The sequence below is a fragment of the Bufo gargarizans genome, chromosome 1 (assembly GCF_014858855.1).
Source record: "Bufo gargarizans isolate SCDJY-AF-19 chromosome 1, ASM1485885v1, whole genome shotgun sequence".
Taxonomy (NCBI): Eukaryota; Metazoa; Chordata; class Amphibia; order Anura; family Bufonidae; genus Bufo; species Bufo gargarizans.
The window spans coordinates 498,553,374-498,574,628 of record NC_058080.1 but is presented as its reverse complement, the minus strand read 5'-3'; the positions used below and the strand labels follow the sequence as shown (position 1 = coordinate 498,574,628).

At 48.3% G+C, this 21,255-nt stretch overlaps 1 protein-coding gene across 9 annotated transcripts in view; it reads left to right on the top strand.

Moving 5' to 3' along the window:
• The window catches only part of LOC122923850 (Fc receptor-like protein 5), a 159,601-nt gene that overhangs the window by 46,885 nt on the left and 91,461 nt on the right, over positions 1–21,255 (top strand). For all 9 annotated transcript variants that reach the window (XR_006387337.1, XM_044274700.1, XM_044274741.1 and 6 more), the window contains 3 exons: positions 1,115–1,402; positions 11,720–12,013; positions 14,292–14,579. Coding sequence is in view for 8 of the 9 variants with exons in the window: in XM_044274700.1 (XP_044130635.1) it covers positions 1,115–1,402; positions 11,720–12,013; positions 14,292–14,579 (870 nt within the window). In the remaining variant the exon portion in view is untranslated. The remainder of the gene's footprint in view (positions 1–1,114; positions 1,403–11,719; positions 12,014–14,291; positions 14,580–21,255) is intronic.

Genomic DNA, 21,255 nt, shown 5'->3' with positions numbered 1-21,255 from the left:
GCCATTTAGTATGCCGGGGCCGGAATGACGTCATATTCCGGCATCACAGAGGGCGCACTAGAACAGCCTCCCTTGCCGCCCCGCCTCCTCTCCTCCGGTAATTTACAGGCAGAGCAGGCACCTGCCATCAGGGTAAGCAGATGCCTGCTCTGCCATATTTAAGAAGGACCTCCACCTCCTGGCCCCCCTGTAACGGCGCTGGGGGCGGCTCAAGAGCCGCTCGCCCAGGGCTGCAGCCCCAGTCAAGGGGAGCCCACCAGGTTACCCCCAGCAGGCTGGCGTCCTAGGCGAACGCCTAGTTCGCCTATATTGTTCCGCCGGCTATGGGCAGGTGTAGCTTTGTGATGCATTTTGTTTCATTTCTGCCCATTTTGCTTGTAACTTTTCTAAAGGGCAAGAGGAGAGACAAGTTACAAATTATTGCACAAATATGAAATGTGCCAGAATCACCAATTTATTTTTATTTTTTTTATCAAAAAAACCTATGCTTCAGAAAGTCCTCAGTGCTTGCCTTTTTTGTTGTAAGATGTATGGTTGTTAAGGAGAACAATTGTTATAGCTTTAAGACTGAAACACTAGTAATGAAGAAAAAACATATAAGATTTCATTATTAACCCGTAGAGGACCCGCGGCGTACATGTATGGCGCTGATGGACATCACTTGAGGACCAGCGCCGTACATGTAGAGCGGGCTGATTAAGCAGGTGCAGGAGCTGCGCCTGCCCGATCAGGGTCAAGGCAGTCACTGACAGCCGGGCCACTTCTGCATACGCCGGCATCGATTAAGACACCAATGGCAGCGTATTAACCCCTTGTATGCCGCAGTCAAAGCTGACCACGGCATGCAGAGGGTTTACAGAGGGTACGGGTGCCCTCTGCACCTCTATCGGGTCCCCACTCTGGAGTGGCGGGGACCCAATGGCAGAGAAGCCTGTGAGGTCTAGGCTGACATGCAATGTATTACAATACAGGTTGTATTCAGGATTCACGTGGCCGGTGCCTGTGCATTGCAGACCGCTATTTGTGGTCCACAGCACGGGCACGGACAGCTTACGTTCGTGTGAAGGTACCGTTTTTATGAACACGTGTCTTGTATCCCATGTATCTGCTACAGACACACCGCTGCCTCCAAACATTACTCTGGTACCGTTATTCTCTGTATATACTACTAAGGAATCTGTGCATCTGGAATGTGCACCTCCTGATGGCACGGCAGTGAAAGGAATCCAGATTTACAAAGAAGGAAACGAGATCCATGAAGGGGTGGCACTGAAGAGTAGATATGAGATTTCTGCCTCAAACAAAGATGCTCCAGGAAGATATTATTGCAAATATTGGGTAGAAATGAATGGACGGAGTATCAGCTCGTCACCTAGTGAGCATGTCACCATCAATGTCACAAGTAGGTCCTTTTTATTCTTGTACTATTTGTTTGTGAGAACTTTATGTCGGTAAGCTTTTTCTACTGTATACTGATATGTTTAGGTACTGTAAGTCAGTATTATTTAAGCACTACATTGCAACATTATTTTGGCACCGTACAATGGTATTATTAGGGCAGTGAATGTCAGTATTACTTGTGGATGATGATGAACTGCAATACCAGACACAGCCCATAGACAAACTTGGCAGTGTATTGGAACCAATAGCAGAGCCTTTTTTTTCCTAGTCCTGGAAACCCCTTTAAAAACTCACACATAAGGACCAAAATAAAATATAAAACACCCAGCACAATTTCTAACCGGCCACAACTCTACGTGTCTGCATTAACTGCCCAAATACCTTGTCCTGTCCCAAAAGAGCACACACGTACAAAAACAGATGAGAAAGAACATCAACTATAATGAATATAGAGTAGTCAACAGAAGAACAGAGAGAATGCAGAACGGAGGTGGAATGCCTGAGGTGGGATATCACAAGATAAGTCCTGCATCTTACTATGTACAGATTTATCATCAGGGATCAGGCTGGATGGTAAATCTGGTGCAGGGATAGACACTTTTCTCTGACTCTATACCAGCTAATATTGGGTAGAAATGAACGGACGGAGCATCAGCTCTTCATCTAGTGAGCATGTCACTGTCAATGTCACAAGTAGGTCCTTTTTCTTTTTTGAATTATTAGTTTTTGCAATATATTCATTTTTATTTTTTAAACAAATAATATTATTTGTGAAAAAAAAATCATTTTAGATGAACCACTACCATCCTTGTCTCTGGGGGAAGAACAATGAAGTATATCAAGGAGTAGAGTTGAGCGAACACCTGGATGTTCGGGTTCGAGAAGTTCGGCCGAACTTCCCGAAAATGTTCGGGTTCGGGATCCGAACCCGATCCGAACTTCGTCCCGAACCCGAACCCCATTGAAGTCAATGAGGACCCGAACTTTTCGGCACTAAAAAGGCTGTAAAACAGCCCAGGAAAGGGCTAGAGGGCTGCAAAAGGCAGCAACATGTAGGTAAATTCCCTGCAAACAAATGTGGATAGGGAAATGAATTAAAATAAAAATTTAATAAATAAAAATTAACCAAAATCAATTGGAGAGAGGTCCCATAGCAGAGTATCTGGCTTCCCGTCACCCACCACTGGAACAGTCCATTCTCAGATATTTAGGCCCCGGAACCCAGGCAGAGGAGAGAGGTCCCGTAACAGAGAATCTGGCTTCATGTCAGCAGAGAATTAGTCTGCATGTCATAGCAGAGAATCAGGCTTCACGTCACCCAACATTGGAACAGTCCATTGGCATATATTTAGGCCCAGCACCCAGGCAGAGGAGAGAGGTCCCGTAACAGACAATCTGGCTTCATGTCAGCAGAGAATCAGGCTTCACGTCACCCACCACTGTAAGAGTCCATTTTCATAAATTTAGGCCAAGCACCCAGGCAGAGGAGAGAGGTCCCGTAACAGACAATCTGGCTTCATGTCAGCAGAGAATCAGTCTGCATGTCATAGCAGAGAATGAGGCTTCACGTCAGCCACCACTGCAACAGTCCATTGGCATATATTTAGGCCCAGCACACAGGCAGAGGAGAGAGGTCCCGTAACAGACAATCTGGCTTCATGTCAGCAGAGAATTAGTCTGCATGTCATAGCAGAGAATGAGGCTTCACGTCAGCCACCACTGCAACAGTCCATTGGCATATATTTAGGCCCAGCACACAGGCAGAGGAGAGAGGTCCCGTAACAGACAATCTGGCTTCATGTCAGTAGAGAATCAGTCTGCATGTCATAGCAGAGAATCAGGCTTCACGTCACCCACCACTGCAACAGTCTATTTTCATAAGTTTAGGCCAAGCACCCAGGCAGAGGAGAGAGGTCCCGTAACAGACAATTTGGCTTCATGTCAGCAGAGAATTAGTCTGCATGTCATAGCAGAGAATGAGGCTTCACGTCACCCACCACTGCAACAGTCCATTGGCATATATTTAGGCCCAGCACCCAGGCAGAGGAGAGAGGTCCCGTAACAGACAATCTGGCTTCATGTCAGCAGAGAATCAGTCTGCATGTCATAGCAGAGAATGAGGCTTCACGTCAGCCACCACTGCAACAGTCCATTGGCATATATTTAGGCCCAGCACACAGGCAGAGGAGAGAGGTCCCGTAACAGACAATCTGGCTTCATGTCAGCAGAGAATTAGTCTGCATGTCATAGCAGAGAATGAGGCTTCACGTCAGCCACCACTGACACAGTCCATTGGCATATATTTAGGCCCAGCACACAGGCAGAGGAGAGAGGTCCCGTAACAGACAATCTGGCTTCATGTCAGTAGAGAATCAGTCTGCATGTCATAGCAGAGAATGAGGCTTCACGTCAGCCACCACTGCAACAGTCCATTGTCATAAATTTAGGCCCAGCACCCAGGCAGAGGAGAGAGGTCCCGTAACAGACAATCTGGCTTTATGTCAGCAGAGAATTAGTCTGCATGTCATAGCAGAGAATGAGGCTTCACGTCACCCACCACTGTAAGAGTCCATTTTCATAAGTTTAGGCCCAGCACCCAGGCAGAGGAGAGAGGTCCCGTAACAGACAATCTGGCTTCATGTCAGCAGAGAATCAGTCTGCATGTCATAGCAGAGAATCAGGCTTCACGTCACCCACCACTGCAACAGTCCATTGTCATAAATTTAGGCCCAGCACCCAGGCAGAGGAGAGAGGTCCCGTAACAGACAATCTGGCTTCATGTCAGCAGAGAATTAGTCTGCATGTCATAGCAGAGAATGAGGCTTCACGTCACCCACCACTGCAACAGTCCATTGGCATATATTTAGGCCCAGCACCCAGGCAGAGGAGAGAGGTCCCGTAACAGACAATCTGACTTCATGTCAGCAGAGAATTAGTCTGCATGTCATAGCAGAGAATGAGGCTTCACGTCAGCCACCACTGCAACAGTCCATTTTCATAAATTTAGGCCCAGCACCCAGGCAGAGGAGAGAGGTCCCGTAACAGAGGATCTGGCTTCATGTCGGCAGAGAATCATTCTGCATGTCATAGCAGAGAATCAGGCTTCACGTCACCCAACATTGGAACAGTCCATTGGCATATATTTAGGCCCCGGCACCCAGACAGAGGAGAGGTTCATTCAACTTTGGGTAGCCTCGCAATATAATGGTAAAATGAAAATAAAAATAGGATTGAATGAGGAAGTGCCCTGGAGTCCAATAATATATGGTTAAGGGGAGGTAGTTAATGTCTAATCTGGACAAGGGACGGACAGATCCTGTGGGATCCATGCCTGGTTCATTTTTATGAACGTCAGCTTGTCCACATTGGCTGTAGACAGGCGGCTGCGTTTGTCTGTAATGACGCCCCCTGCCGTGCTGAATACACGTTCAGACAAAACGCTGGCCGCCGGGCAGGCCAGCACCTCCAAGGCATAAAAGGCTAGCTCTGGCCACGTGGACAATTTAGAGACCCAGAAGTTGAATGGGGCCGAACCATCAGTCAGTACGTGGAGGGGTGTGCACATGTACTGTTCCACCATGTTAGTGAAATGTTGCCTCCTGCTAACACGTTGCGTATCAGGTGGTGGTGCAGTTAGCTGTGGCGTGTTGACAAAAGTTTTCCACATCTCTGCCATGCTAACCCTGCCCTCAAAGGAGCTGGCATTGACACAGCTGCCTTGGCGACCTCTTGCTCCTCCTCTGCCTTGGCCTTGGGCTTCCACTTGTTCCCCTGTGACATTTGGGAATGCTCTCAGTAGCGCGTCTACCAACGTGCGCTTGTACTCGCGCATCTTCCTATCACGCTCCAGTGCAGGAAGTAAGGTGGGCACATTGTCTTTGTAGCGTGGATCCAGCAGGGTGGCAACCCAGTAGTCCGCACAGGTTAAAATGTGGGCAACTCTGCTGTCGTTGCGCAGGCACTGCAGCATGTAGTCGCTCATGTGTGCCAGGCTGCCCAGGGGTAAGGACAAGCTGTCCTCTGTGGGAGGCGTATCGTCATCGTCCTGCCTTTCCCCCCAGCCACGCACCAGTGATGGACCCGAGCTGCGTTGGGTGCCACCCCGCTGTGACCATGCTTCATCCTCATCCTCCTCCACCTCCTCCTCATCCTCGTCCTCCTCGTCCTCCAGTAGTGGGCCCTGGCTGGCCACATTTGTACCTGGCCTCTGCTGTTGCCAAAAACCTCCCTCTGAGTCACTTCGAAGAGACTGGCCTGAAAGTGCTAAAAATGACCCCTCTTCCTCCTCCTCCTCCTCCTCCTGGGCCACCTCCTCTTCCATCATCGCCCTAAGTGTTTTCTCAAGGAGACATAGAAGTGGTATTGTAACGCTGATAACGGCGTCATCGCCACTGGCCATGTTGGTGGAGTACTCGAAACAGCGCAACAGGGCACACAGGTCTCGCATGGAGGCCCAGTCATTGGTGGTGAAGTGGTGCTGTTCTGTAGTGCGACTGACCCGTGCGTGCTGCAGCTGAAACTCCACTATGGCCTGCTGCTGCTCGCACAGTCTGTCCAGCATGTGCAAGGTGGAGTTCCACCTGGTGGGCACGTCGCATATGAGGCGGTGAGCGGGAAGGCCGAAGTTACGCTGTAGCGCAGACAGGCGAGCAGCAGCAGGATGTGAACGCCGGAAGCGCGAACAGACGGCCCGCACTTTATGCAGCAGCTCTGACATGTCGGGGTAGTTGTGAATGAACTTCTGCACCACCAAATTCAGCACATGCGCCAAGCAAGGGATGTGCGTCAAATTGGCTAGTCCCAGAGCTGCAACGAGATTTCGCCCATTATCACACACCACCAGGCCGGGCTTGAGGCTCACCGGCAGCAACCACTCGTCGGTCTGTTGTTCTATACCCCGCCACAACTCCTGTGCGGTGTGGGGCCTGTCCCCCAAACATATGAGTTTCAGAATGGCCTGCTGACGTTTACCCCGGGCTGTGCTGAAGTTGGTGGTGAAGGTGTGTGGCTGACTGGATGAGCAGGTGGAAGAAGAGGAGGAGGAAGCCGAGAAGGAGGAGGTGGCAACAGGAGGCAAAGAATGTTGCCCTGCGATCCTTGGCGGCGGAAGGACGTGCGCCAAACAGCTCTCCGCCTGGGGCCCAGCTGCCACTACATTTACCCAGTGTGCAGTTAGGGAGATATAGCGTCCCTGGCCGTGCTTACTGGTCCACGTATCTGTGGTTAGGTGGACCTTGCTACAGATGGCGTTGCGCAGTGCACACTTGATTTTATCGGATACTTGGTTGTGCAGGGAAGGCACGGCTCTCTTGGAGAAGTAGTGGCGGCTGGGAACAACATACTGTGGGACAGCAAGCGACATGAGCTGTTTGAAGCTGTCTGTGTCCACCAGCCTAAATGACAGCATTTCATAGGCCAGTAGTTTAGAAATGCTGGCATTCAGGGCCAGGGATCGAGGGTGGCTAGGTGGGAATTTACGCTTTCTCTCAAATGTTTGTGAGATGGAGAGCTGAACGCTGCCGTGTGACATGGTTGAGACGCTTGGTGACGGAGGTGGTGGTGTTGGTGATACATCCCCTGTTTGCTGAGCGGCAGGTGCCAACGTTCCTCCAGAGGCGGAGGAAGAGGCCGAGGCGGCAGCAGCAGAAGAGGCCGAGGCGGCAGCAGCAGAAGAGGTAGCAGGGGGAGCCTGAGTGACTTCCTTGGTTTTAAGGTGTTTACTCCACTGCAGTTCATGCTTTGCATGCAGGTGCCTGGTCATGCAGGTTGTGCTCAGGTTCAGAACGTTAATGCCTCGCTTCAGGCTCTGATGGCACAGCGTGCAAACCACTCGGGTCTTGTCGTCAGCACATTGTTTGAAGAAGTGCCATGCCAGGGAACTCCTTGAAGCTGCCTTTGGGGTGCTCGGTCCCAGATGGCGGCGGTCAGTAGCAGGCGGAGTCTCCTGGCGGCGGGTGTTCTGCTTTTGCCCACTGCTCCCTCTTTTGCTACGCTGTTGGCTCGGTCTCACCACTGCCTCTTCCTCCGAACTGTGAAAGTCAGTGGCACGACCTTCATTCCATGTGGGGTCTAGGACCTCATCGTCCCCTGCATCGTCTTCCACCCAGTCTTGATCCCTGACCTCCTGTTCAGTCTGCACACTGCAGAAAGACGCAGCAGTTGGCACCTGTGTTTCGTCATCATCAGAGACATGCTGAGGTGGTATTCCCATGTCCTCATCATCAGGAAACATAAGTGGTTGTGCGTCAGTGCATTCTATGTCTTTCACCGCTGGGGAAGGGCTAGGTGGATGCCCTTGGGAAACCCTGCCAGCGGAGTCTTCAAACAGCATAAGAGACTGCTGCATAACTTGAGGCTGAGACAGTTTCCCTGGTATGCATGGGGGTGATGTGACAGACTGATGGGGTTGGTTTTCAGGCGCCATCTGTGCGCTTTCTGCAGAAGACTGGGTGGGAGATAATGTGAACGTGCTGGATCCACTGTCGGCCACCCAATTGACTAATGCCTGTACCTGCTCAGGCCTTACCATCCTTAGAACGGCATTGGGCCCCACCATATATCGCTGTAAATTCTGGCGGCTACTGGGACCTGAGGTAGTTGGTACACTAGGACGTGTGGATGTGGCAGAACGGCCACGTCCTCTCCCAGCACCAGAGGGTCCACTAACATCACCACGACCATGTCCACGTCCGCGTCCCTTACTAGATGTTTTCCTCATTGTTATGGTTCACCACAACAACAAAAATATTATTTGGCCCAATGTATTGTATTCAAATTCAGCGGGATATAAATTTGAGGCCTAGTATTTAGGCGCTGGGTGACCGGTATGGATTTACTAACAGAATTGGACTTGGAAATGCACAGTAGCGTGTGTGTGAAGTTATTCTGAATGACCCTATGTGCACCTTGAATATTATATACCCTTTTAGGGATAGATTTCAAATAGCTCTGATATAGCAGAAACCACTAAATTATGAAATTGCTAAATTGGGAATTGTATTTCAACCCAGAACAAAAAATGTGCTTTGACGGACACTAAATAACTTGCCCAGCCACAACAGTACAGCGGTAACGACAGATTTAGCGGGATATAAATTTGAGGCCTAGTATTTAGGCGCTGGGTGACCGGTATGGATTTAGTGACAGAATTAGACTGGGATATGGCCAAAAAATAACCACACTATTGCTGGTTAAATGCACTTGGTGACGGGCGCAGCTTGCCCCTGATGTAGTATATGGCCAAAAAATGAACAGACTATTGCTGGTTAAATGCACTTGGTGACGGGCGCAGCTTGCCCCTGATGTAGTATATGGCCAAAAAATGAACAGACTATTGCTGGTTAAATGCACTTGGTGTGATAGCTTGACCAACCACACTACTGAGGGTTAAATGCACTTGGTGACGGCCGCAGCTTGCCCCTGATGTAGTATATGGCCAAAAAATGAACAGACTATTGCTGGTTAAATGCACTTGGTGTGATAGCTTGACCAACCACACTACTGAGGGTTAAATGCACTTGGTGACGGGCGCAGCTTGCCCCTGATGTAGTATATGGCCAAAAAATGAACAGACTATTGCTGGTTAAATGCACTTGGTGTGACAGCTTCACCCTGATGTAGGCTTTAGCCAAAAAACAACCACACCATTGAGGGTTAAATGCACTTGGTGACAGGCGCAGCTTGCCCCTGATGTAGTATATGGCCAAAAAATGAACAGACTATTGCTGGTTAAATGCACTTGGTGTCACAGCTTGACCAACCACACTACTGAGGGTTAAATGCACTTGGTGACAGGCGCAGCTTGCCCCTGATGTAGTATATGGCCAAAAAATGAACAGACTATTGCTGGTTAAATGCACTTGGTGTCACAGCTTGACCAACCACACTACTGAGGGTTAAATGCACTTGGTGACGGGCGCAGCTTGCCCCTGATGTAGTATATGGCCAAAAAATGAACAGACTATTGCTGGTTAAATGCACTTGGTGACAGGCGCAGCATGCCCCTGATTTAGTATATGGCCAAAAAATGAACAGACTATTGCTGGTTAAATGCACTTGGTGTCACAGCTTGACCAACCACACTACTGAGGGTTAAATGCACTTGGTGACGGGCGCAGCTTGCCCCTGATGTAGTATATGGCCAAAAAATGAACAGACTATTGCTGGTTAAATGCACTTGGTGACGGGCGCAGCTTGCCCCTGATTTAGTATATGGCCAAAAAATGAACAGACTATTGCTGGTTAAATGCACTTGGTGTGATAGCTTGACCAACCACACTACTGAGGGTTAAATGCACTTGGTGACGGGCGCAGCTTGCCCCTGATGTAGTATATGGCCAAAAAATGAACAGACTATTGCTGGTTAAATGCACTTGGTGTGACAGCTTCACCCTGATGTAGGCTTTAGCCAAAAAACAACCACACCATTGAGGGTTAAATGCACTTGGTGACAGGCGCAGCTTGCCCCTGATGTAGTATATGGCCAAAAAATAAACAGACTATTGCTGGTTAAATGCACTTGGTGTGACAGCTTCACCCTGATGTAGGCTTTAGCCAAAAAACAACCACACCATTGAGGGTTAAATGCACTTGGTCGCAGCTTGTGCTGGCGCACCACAAGACACAAAATGGCCGCCGATCACCCCAGAAAAAAGTGACTGACAAACGGTCTGGGCAGCCTAAAAACAGTGAGCAATTGAGGATCAGCAGCTTAATGATCCACAGCTGCAGATCGATCAATAATCAAGTCCTTTGGAGGAGTTAATCTGCCTAATCTCGCCCTACTGTCGCAGCCGCAACCTCTCCCTACGCTAATCAGAGCAGAGTGACGGGCGGCGCTATGTGACTCCAGCTTAAATAGAGGCTGGGTCACATGGTGCTCTGGCCAATCACAGCCATGCCAATAGTAGGCATGGCTGTGATGGCCTCTTGGGGCAAGTAGTATGACGCTTGTTGATTGGCTGCTTTGCAGCCTTTCAAAAAGCGCCAAGAAAGCGTCACAAAAGCGCCAAGAAAGCGACGAACACCGAACCCGAACTTTTACGAAAATGTCCGGGTTCGGGTCCGTGTCACGGACACCCCAAAACTCGGTACGAACCCGAACTATACAGTTCGAGTTCGCTCATCCCTATCAAGGAGGAAGCTGTCACCCTTACCTGCTCCTTCCCTCTGGGTTTCACAGATATAGAAGTTAAGGCCTCTTTCACACTACCGTTTTTTTTCCGTTTTGTGGGCCATATTTTGTGTTCTGTATACAGAACCATTAATTTCAACAGGTCCGCAAAAAAAACGGAATGTACTCCGTATGCATACCGTTTCCGTGTTTCCGTATGTCCTTTCCGTGCAAAAATAGAACATGCCCTATATTTGGCCGCAAATCATGTTCCGTGGCTCCATTAAAGTCAATGGGTCCGCAAAAAAAACGGGATGCATACGGAAATGCATCCGTATGTCTTCCGTATCCGTTCCGTTTTTTGCAGAACCATCTATTGAAAATGTTATTCCCTGCCCAATTTGTTCTATGTAATTACTGTATACTGTATATGCCATACGGAAAAACGGATCCGAAAAACTGACCCGAAACGGAAGCACAACGGAAACAAAAAAAAAAACAGAACAACGGATCCATGAAAAAATGGAACGCAAAAAACACTGAAATAGCCATACAGTAGTGTGAAAGAGGCCTAAGTTCTACAGGAATGGAGAGCTGTATCCTATCAGCAATATCCGAAAAACAAATGTTGTTCAGGCTACACTACACGCTGCTGCAACTGCTAACTACACCTGCCAGTACTCTGCCAAAATAAGTGGTAGAACCATTGCTTCAGATTCCAGCAATCAAGTTACAATCAGCACAACAGCTATTGCATCATGTATACAGCATATGAAACTAAATATGAAGAGTTAGTGAAGAATTTTTGGTAAAGGCAGATGTTATTATGTCCAGGATTAGAAAAACATCAAAAAAAGAAAATGTGATAGCATCCAAAAATAAAGTTAATAAACTTGTTCTTATGTCCCACAACACAACAATTGGTACGTTTTAGACCTCTGCAGGTCGAAATGTCCCAGTTTTTGAGAGTTGAACTTGAGAATACATGTCATTAATGCCATCACTTTGTTTTTTGATGCTGTTACATTCAGTTTTTGTTTTGTATACCCAAAACCTGGGATTTTTGTGGTCTTGTGAATTATGATTCACTGATGTGTAGATGAGGCCTTAGGAGTATCTTTATATTTGCATAACCTATTAGCTACTAAGCTCTCCAATAAGAAACCTTACATTTTCAATATTTATTTTCAAATTTGTGATTTACAGATCCCCCCCAGGCTCCATCCATTATTCTGAATCCTAAGTTACCTGTTTATATAAAAGGGGAAAATGTGAACATCACTTGTTCTTTTCCTGAGCAGTCTACAGTCATCTCCATCCAGTACATCAAAGACAACCAGGAGATTCACAGATCTAAGACACCCAAGACCATGTCCACATATGTATTATCTAATTTATCACTGGAGAATACAGGTCAATATAAGTGTCAGTACTGGGTTACAACTTCTGGGAGACAAATTTCTTCCAATGCAAGTGTTCCTATATCTATCATTGTGGAGGGTATGTATATCTCTGCAGCAATTTATTATAGTAGTTAGTGGCATAATAGCTTGAGCTTCTTGGTATGTCATGCATCTGCATTTAAGGGGGTTGTCCTATCTTGGCCTAAGTGCGGTCTGGGGGTGGACATCCAAATGGCTGGTTCTGTGATTCCCATAGCAGTGAATGGGAGATACACAAACAGTGTAACATTGCAAACTACTGGCATTGTTTCTAGTAGCTCATTGGAATGATAGTTACTGATAGTTACTGAAAAGGGGGAGCTGCTTGGCCATCTCCATTACATTTTCCTCCACTGACCGGCGCTTACTGCAGTTATTTCCATCTCGCCCTTGAAAGGATTAATATTATTTTTATTTATTATTAAAGGATAAGATGGGACAACCCTTTTAAGAGCATTTAGAAGATTTATTAATACTGGTGTTTCACACTGACCTGAAGTGAGCTGGGGCACAATGTGCCACATTTATTGAGGCACTCTACATACTGGCCAGATAATAAAATCTATGCCTGCTATGCAGGGCCGGTGCAAGCATTTTTGCCGCCCTAGGCAAAGATCCATTTTGCCGCCCCCTCATGTCACTCACTCACTCACTGATAGACACACACACACACTGACAGACAGACACGCACTCAGACACTCACTGAATGATGTACACAGAAACTCACTGACAGACACATACACTCACTGACAGACACACATACACTCACTGACAGACACACATACACTCACTGACAGACACACATACACTCACTGACAGACACACATACACACACTGACAGACACACATACACTCACTGACAGACATACTCACTGACAGACACACATACACTCACTGACAGACACACATACACTCACTGACAGACATACACCTACCCACTAAAACACACACACAGAAACTCACTGACAGACACTCACTCACTGGCAGACAAACACACACATAAACACACTGACAAACACACAGACACTTACTGACCGACAGACATCCACACTCACTGACATACACACACAGACACTCCATAACAGACACACATACATTTACTGACAGAAAGACAGACATACATACACTCACTCACTGACATAAATACACAGGCAGACACCCACTCAGTCAAACACTTAAACACTCACCTCCCTGGGGTCCAGTGTGGTGCAGATCCTCAGTCCTCCAGCGCGCCATTTAGTATGCCGGGGCCGGAATGACGTCATATTCCAGCATCACAGACGGCGCACGAGGGAGGAGTGGTGGAGCTGCTAGAACAGCCTCCCTTGCCGCCTGCCTCATCTCCTCCGGTAATTTACAGGCAGAGCAGGCACCTGCCATCAGGGTAAGCAGATGCCTGCTCTGCCATATTTAAGAAGGACCTCCACCTCCTGGCCCCCCTGTAACGGCGCTGGGGGCGGCTCAAGAGCCGCTCACCCAGGGCTGCAGCCCCAGTCAAGGGGAGCCCACCAGGGCACCCCCAGCAGGCCAGCGTATATTGTTCCGCCGGCTATGGGCAGGTATAGCTTTGTGATGCATTTTGTTTCATTTCTGCCCATTTTGCTTGTAACTTTTCTAAAGGGCAAGAAGAGAGACAAGTTACAAATTATTGCACAAATATGAAATGTGCCAGAATCACCAATTTTTTTTTTATTTTTTTTTATCAAAAAAGCCTATGCTTCAGAAAGTCCTCAGTGCTTGCCTTTTTTGTTGTAAGATGTATGGTTTTAAGGAGAACAATTGTTATAGCTTTAAGACTGAAACACTAGTAATGAAGATGATGCATATAAGATTTCATTATTAACCCATAGAGGACCCGCGGCGTACATGTACGGCGCTGATGGACATCACTTAAGGACCAGCGCCGTACATGTAGAGCGGGCTTATTAAGCAGGAGCTGCGCCTGCCCGATCAGGGACACAGCAGTCACTGACAGCCGGGCCACTGCTGCATACGCCGGCATCGATGAAGACACTGATGGCAGCGTAATAACCCCTTGTATGCCGCAGTCAAAGCTGACCACGGCATGCGGAGGGTTTACAGAGGGTACGGGTGCCCTCTGCACCTCCATCGGGTCCCCACTCTGGAGTGGCAGGGACCTAATGGCAGAGAAGCCTGTGAGGTCTAGGCTGACATGCAATGATTACAATACAGGTTGTATTCAGGATTCACGTGGCCGGTGCCTGTGCATTGCAGACCGCCATTTGTGGTCCACAGCACGGGCAGGGACAGCTTACGTTCGTGTGAAGGTACCGTTTTTATGAACACGTGTCTTGTATCCCATGTATCTGCTACAGACACACCGCTGCCTCCAAACATTACTCTGGTACCGTTATTCTCTGTATATACTACTAAGGAATCTGTGCATCTGGAATGTGCACCTCCTGATGGCACGGCAGTGAAAGGAATCCAGATTTACAAAGAAGGAAACGAGATCCATGAGGGGGTGACACTGAAGAGTAGATATGAGATTTCTGCCTCAGACAAAGATGCTCCAGGAAGATATTATTGCAAATATTGGGTAGAAATGAATGGACGGAGCATCAGCTCGTCACCTAGTGAGCATGTCACCATCAATGTCACAAGTAGGTCCTTTTTATTCTTGTACTATCTGTTTGTGAGAACTTTATGTCGGTAAGCTTTTTCTACTGTATACTGATATGTTTGGGTACTGTAAGTCAGTATTATTTAAGCACTACATTGCAGCATTATTTTGGCACAGTACAGTGGTATTATTAGGGCAGTGAATGGCAGTATTACTTGTGGAGCCTTTTTTTTCCTAGTCCTGGAAACCCCTTTAAAAACTCACACATAAGGACCAAAATAAAATATAAAACACCCAGCACAATTTCTAACCGGCCACAACTCTACTTGTCTGCATTAACTACCCAAATACCTTGTCCTGTCCCAAAAGAGCACACACGTACAAAAACAGATGAGAAAGAACATCAACTATAATGAAGGTAGAGTAGTCAACAGAAGAACAGAGAGAATGCAGAACGGAGGTGGAATGCCTGAGGTGGGATATCACAAGATAAGTCCTGCATCTTACTATGTACAGATTTATCATCAGGGATCAGGCTGGATGGTAAATCTGGCGCAGAGATAGACACTTTTCTCTGACTCTATACCAGCTAATATTGGGTAGAAATGAACGGACGGAGCATCAGCTCTTCATCTAGTGAGCATGTCACCGTCAATGTCACAAGTAGCTCCTTTTTCTTTTTTGTATTATTAGTTTTTGCAATATATTCATTTCTTTTTAAATAAATAATATTATTTGTGAAAAAAAAAAAAACATTTTAGATGAACCACTACCATCCTTGTCTCTGGGGGAAGAACAATGAAGTACTGTATTTTTCGCCCTATAAGACTCACCGGCCCATAAGACGCACCTAGGTTTTTGGGGAGGAAAATAAGAAAAAAAATATTTTTAACCAAAAGGTGTGCTGTGTGTTTGGTGGGTTTGGAACTAATGGTGGTCTGTGGATGGCACTATTACTGGGTATCTGTGGATGACGGACACTGTTATGGGGGGGGATCTGTGGATGATGGACACTGTTATGGGGGGGGGGGGTCTGTGGCTTGCACTGTTACAGGGGGATCTGTGGATTGCACTGTTACAGGGGGTTTGTGGCTGGCACTGTTACAGGGGGGGTCTGTGGCTGGCACTGTTACAGGGGGGGATCTGTGGCTGGCACTGTTACAGGGGGGATCTGTGGCTGGCACTGTTACAGGGGGGATCTGTGGATGGCGCTGTTACAGGGGGGGATCTGTGGATGGCACTGTTACAGGGGGGATCTGTGGCTGGCACTGTTACAGGGGGGGATCTGTGGATGGCGCTGTTACAGGGGGGGATCTGTGGATGGCGCTGTTACAGGGGGGATCTGTGGATGGCACTGTTACAGGGGGGGATCTGTGGATGGCACTGTTACAGGGGGGGATCTGTGGATGGCACTGTTACAGGGGGGGATCTGTGGATGGCACTGTTACAGGGGGGATCTGTGGATGGCACTGTTACAGGGGGGATCTGTGGATGGCACTGTTATGGGCTGGGGGGATCTGTGGGTGGCACTGTTATATATGTGCCATCCACAGACCCCCAGCCCATAACAGTGCCATCCACAGACCCCCCAGCCCATAACAGTGCCATCCACAGACCCCCCCAGCCGATAACAGTGCCATCCACAGAACCCCCAGCCCATAACTGTGCCATCCACAGATCACCCAGATACAAATAAGATGTCATATTCAATTAACAGTAATTAAACATGCCCCCTCAGTCCTATTACTACCTTACAGCCTAATCGCTTCTGTAGAATTCAGGCAGGCAGGCCGGCCGGCGCGTCTCTCACTGACGTCACTTGCCTGCGCCGCCTGCTTCATTCATAAAGTAGGTGGCGCAGGCATGTGACAAGAGTTACGCTGCCGCCCGCCCGGCCTGCCTGAATTCTACAGAAGCGATTTGGATGTAAGGTAGTAATAGGAGTGAGGGGGCATGTTTAATAACTATTAAATGAATGTGACATCTTATATTAGTATACCGGAGCTGCGGGGCGGGGTTATACTACACTGACTGCACCGCCCCACCGCTATTGCCAGCCCCCAGATCCTCCTCCCAGTCCCTCCCCGAGTCCCCGCTCGCTCCTACATCGCAGCTTGCGATGTAAAACTGCAAGCATTCGCCCCATAAGACTCAGGGGCATTTCTCCCCCATTTTGGGGGAAGAAAAGGTACGTCTTATAGGGCGAAAAATACGGTATATCAAGGAGGAAGCTGTCACCCTTACCTGCTCCTTCCCTCTGGGTTTCACAGATATAGAAGTTAAGGCCTCTTTCACACTACCGTTTTTTTTCCGTTTTGTGGGCCGTATTTTGTGTTCTGTATACGGAACCATTAATTTCAATGGGTCCGCAAAAAGAAAAAAAGGAATGTACTCCGTATGCATTCCGCTTCCGTGTTTCTGTATCTCCTTTCCGTGCAAAGATAGAACATGCCCTATATTTGGCCGCAAATCATGTTCCATGGCTCCATTAAAGCCAATGGGTCCGCAAAAAAAACAGGATGCATACGGAAATGCATCCGTATGTCTTCCGTATCCGTTAAGTTTTTTGCAGAACCATCTATTGAAAATGTTATGCCCAGCCCAATTTGTTCTATGTAATTACTGTATACTGTATATGCCATACGGAAAAACGCAACCGAAACGGAAGCACAACGGAAACAAAAAAAACGGATCCATGAAAAAACGGAACGCAAAAACACTGAAATAGCCATACAGTAGTGTGAAAGAGGCCTAAGTTCTACAGGAATGGAAAGCTGTATCCTATCAGCAATATCCGAAAAACTAATGTTGTTCAGGCTACACTACACGCTGCTGCAACTGCTAACTACACCTGCCAGTACTCTGCCAAAATAAGTGGTAGAACCATTGCTTCAGATTCCAGCAATCAAGTTACAATCAGCACAACAGCTATTGCATCATGTATACAGCATATGAAACTAAATATGAAGAGTTAGTGAAGAATTTTGGTAAAGGCAGATGTTATTATGTCCAGGATTAGAAAAACATCAAAAAAAGAAAATGTGATAGCATCCAAAAATAAAGTTAATAAACTTGTTCTTATGTCCCACAACACAACAATTGGTACGTTTTAGACCTCTGCAGGTCGAAATGTCCCAGTTTTTGAGAGTTGGACTTGAGAATACATGTCATTAATGCCATCACTTTGTTTTTTGATGCTGTTACATTCAGTTTTTGTTTTGTATACCCAAAACCTGGGATTTTTGTGGTCTTGTGAATTATGATTCACTGATGTGTAGATGAGGCCTTAGGAGTATCTTTTTATTTGCATAACCTATTAGCTACTAAGCTCTCCAATAAGAAACCTTACATTTTCCATATTTATTTTCAAATTTGTGATTTACAGATCCCCCCCAGGCTCCATCCATTATTCTGAATCCTAAGTTACCTGTTTATATAAAAGGGGAAAATGTGAACATCACTTGTTCTTTTCCTGAGCAGTCTACAGTCATCTCCATCCAGTACATCAAAGACAACCAGGAGATTCACAGATCTAAGATACCCAAGACCATGTCCACATATGTATTATCTAATTTATCTCTGGAGAATACATGAGAAGGGTATTGTCCATTCCTCGTGGGCCTCTCAACATTCCCCTCCAAGCCCCCTTTATTCCTTTCCCACTTAACAATAACTCACTGAGACCAGTTTGGATTTAAATGGCCACAGCAGCCGTTTATTAATAAATACATAACATAAACAAACAAAAATTACAGTTGTTTATTCCCTGACGAGGGAGGTCCTTGAAGCCCCAGACTCGTTATCACAACTCACCACACAGGCCCCATCCATCTTGCCTCCAGCCGTAAAACACCAGCTCGGAGACCAACTGACGGACGCCTTTTTCACCAGCCAACCGTCCAACCATGGGAGTCCAGCCCCACCATTGAGGCCCTCCCATTCTCCCGAAGTATCCGTACCACCAACTTCGAGGACCTCCCACCGCCAACGACGCGCAAACTGACAACCTCCCTCAGGCTTGCGCGTTCCTCCACGACCTTAGAGCCCTCTCAATCCCCTCTTGCAAACCAAGCGACCACATATCAATCCCCACAGCATTTAAATGCACCCCATCCGCTCTCCAAAATGCCCCCACACCGGGCTCCAGAACCACATGACGCACTGCCACCGCCCCGTTCCGCGCCATGAATTTTCCCAACATCCTATTGACCTTAATCCTCGCTTTAAGACGGTCCACCGACCTCGCCCCACGCCACACCTGGCGCGGCACAATGTCCGACCAAACTGTCACCATGGCCGGGAACAAAGACCATAAACGCAACAAATCAAACTTTACATCCCTAATCAACTCCCTAACCGGCCTACCCCCCAAGTCATTACCACCAACATGTAACACCAATACGTCCGGGGGGCTACCAAGCCGCACGTAACTGTGAACCTCCGTCATAACCCCCCGCCACAACATACCCCTTACCCCAATCCAACAAACCACGGCAACATCCCTATCGAACCCCAACTGCCGTCCATCCGGACGAACGTCCGCCCTCAGCGCCCCCTAAAACACAAAGGAGTGTCCGAGAATCCACACCAACGCGGGCCTACCACCTGAAAGATATAACAAAGAAAACACAAGACTCCATCAGCAACAAGCATCATCAATCCAACAACCCCACCCTAACATAAGACCTAAACCTCACCGATTCCCATCTCCCAATCCTCTTAATCACCTCATCGCTCATCCCGGCTCTAGCTGCCTCAGTAGCGGCACCTATCCGGAACGAATGCCCAGTAAAATCCCCCGCCGCCACGCCCAGCTCACGCAGGCAACGCTTAAACACAGCCACGAACTGATATCAAGACAGATATGACCCGTCCTCATGCCGAAGCAGTGGACCCGCCGTCGCCACACCCCCCACCTCATACTCCCGCAAGCACAGCACCGGGCACATCACACAGCCTGGGACCTCAAACAAACGGACATAGCTGCCCCTACCTTCCCTGTCCGTCTTAGACCTGCGAATCCTGATAACCACCCTGTCACCCGACAACACGACATCCTCCTGCAGCAACCCCCCACCGACAGACCGAACGCTATCACACACCAACTCCCCTAAACGAAACGCCCCAAAGAATGCTAAGGAAAACGCAACCTTAAACAGCTTCACCTCCCAAACCGAGCGACAACACCCTTCCAACTGCACACCCAATTTCAGCAACAGTTCAAAAGAGACCGGCCTCCTACGATCATCCACCCGCGTCCCACGCCTCCAACCCCTCAACACCTGCCTCACCAAAAAAGTCTTAGTCACATCCGGCAACCCCCTCAACTTGAAACCAAACGCAAGCCCCGCCGTCCACCTATTCATCTTCGCAACAGACCACCCCTGCTCCTTCACATGCCCCAAAAACAACAACAGAGGGATCTCCCCCTCATCCACCAACACCCCCAACTTCTCACACCACCTCTGCCATTCATTCCACGCTTTACCGTAAGCCACCCACGTCCCCGCACTCATCGAGTCCTGCAGCAACCGTCCTATGGTACCTCCAACAATTCCCACATGGAATCCGGGCACGCCAACCCCTCGCCGTCCGCTCCCGACGCCAACTGCCGAAACCGCTCCCACTGCGAACGAGAAAGGGCATCCGCAATACCATTAGACACACCATGCACATGAACAGCAACAATCCAAGCATTCAAAGATAAACAAACCAACACCAGATGTTGCAACAAGCGAACCACGGCGGCGACGACGCCGCATTAATAGCCAGCACCACCCCCAAATTATCACAATGGAATCTAATCTTTCTATTCCTAAAACAATCCCCCCACAAAACCACAGCGAGCACAATTGGGAAAAGCTCCAACAACGCCAGGTTCTTAACCCAACCCCGCTCCACCCAAGAGGCCAACTCCCCGCACACCACTGCCCATGACAATACTCCCCAAAACCCGAACCCCCCGCTGCATCTGAAAACAAATCAAAATCGAAATCGTCCACCACCTCCCCCAAAACCAACGTCCGCCCATTAAACTGCTGCAAAAATTCCGCCCAAACCGCCAAATCCCTCTTAAGTTCCCTACCCAAACGAACAAAATAATGCGGGGCCGTAACACCCGCCGTAGCCCCCGCCAACCGCCGACAAAAAATCCTCCCCATTGGCATAATCCTACACGCAAAATTGAGCTTGCCCAACAAAGACTACAAATCCTTCAGCCTAATCTTCACCGCGGTCCGCGCCAGCTCAACCACCCGCCGCAGGTCCTGCACCTTTTCCTCCGGCAAACGGCACTCCATACTGACGGTGTCAATCACAATACCCAGAAAGCTCAACTCCGACGTAGGACCCACCGTCTTCTCCCCCGCCAATGGAACCCCGAACCTCCCAAAAACCGACTCCAACTTGCTCAACAACACCGAACAAACCCTAGACCCGGCCGGGCCCAAACAAAGAAAATCATCCAAGTAATGAATGATGGATGAACAACCCGAAACGTCCTTAACAACCCACTCCAAAAATGAACTAAACGCTTCAAAATAGGCACAAGACACGGAACACCCCATCGGCAGGCACCGATCCACAAAGTAATGACCATCCCAGTAGCACCCCAACAAATGCAAACTGTCTGGATTCACAGGCAGTAGCCGGAACGCCGCCTCGATGTCAGTCTTAGCCAACAACGTCCCAACCCCCAACTTCCGCACCCACCCCAC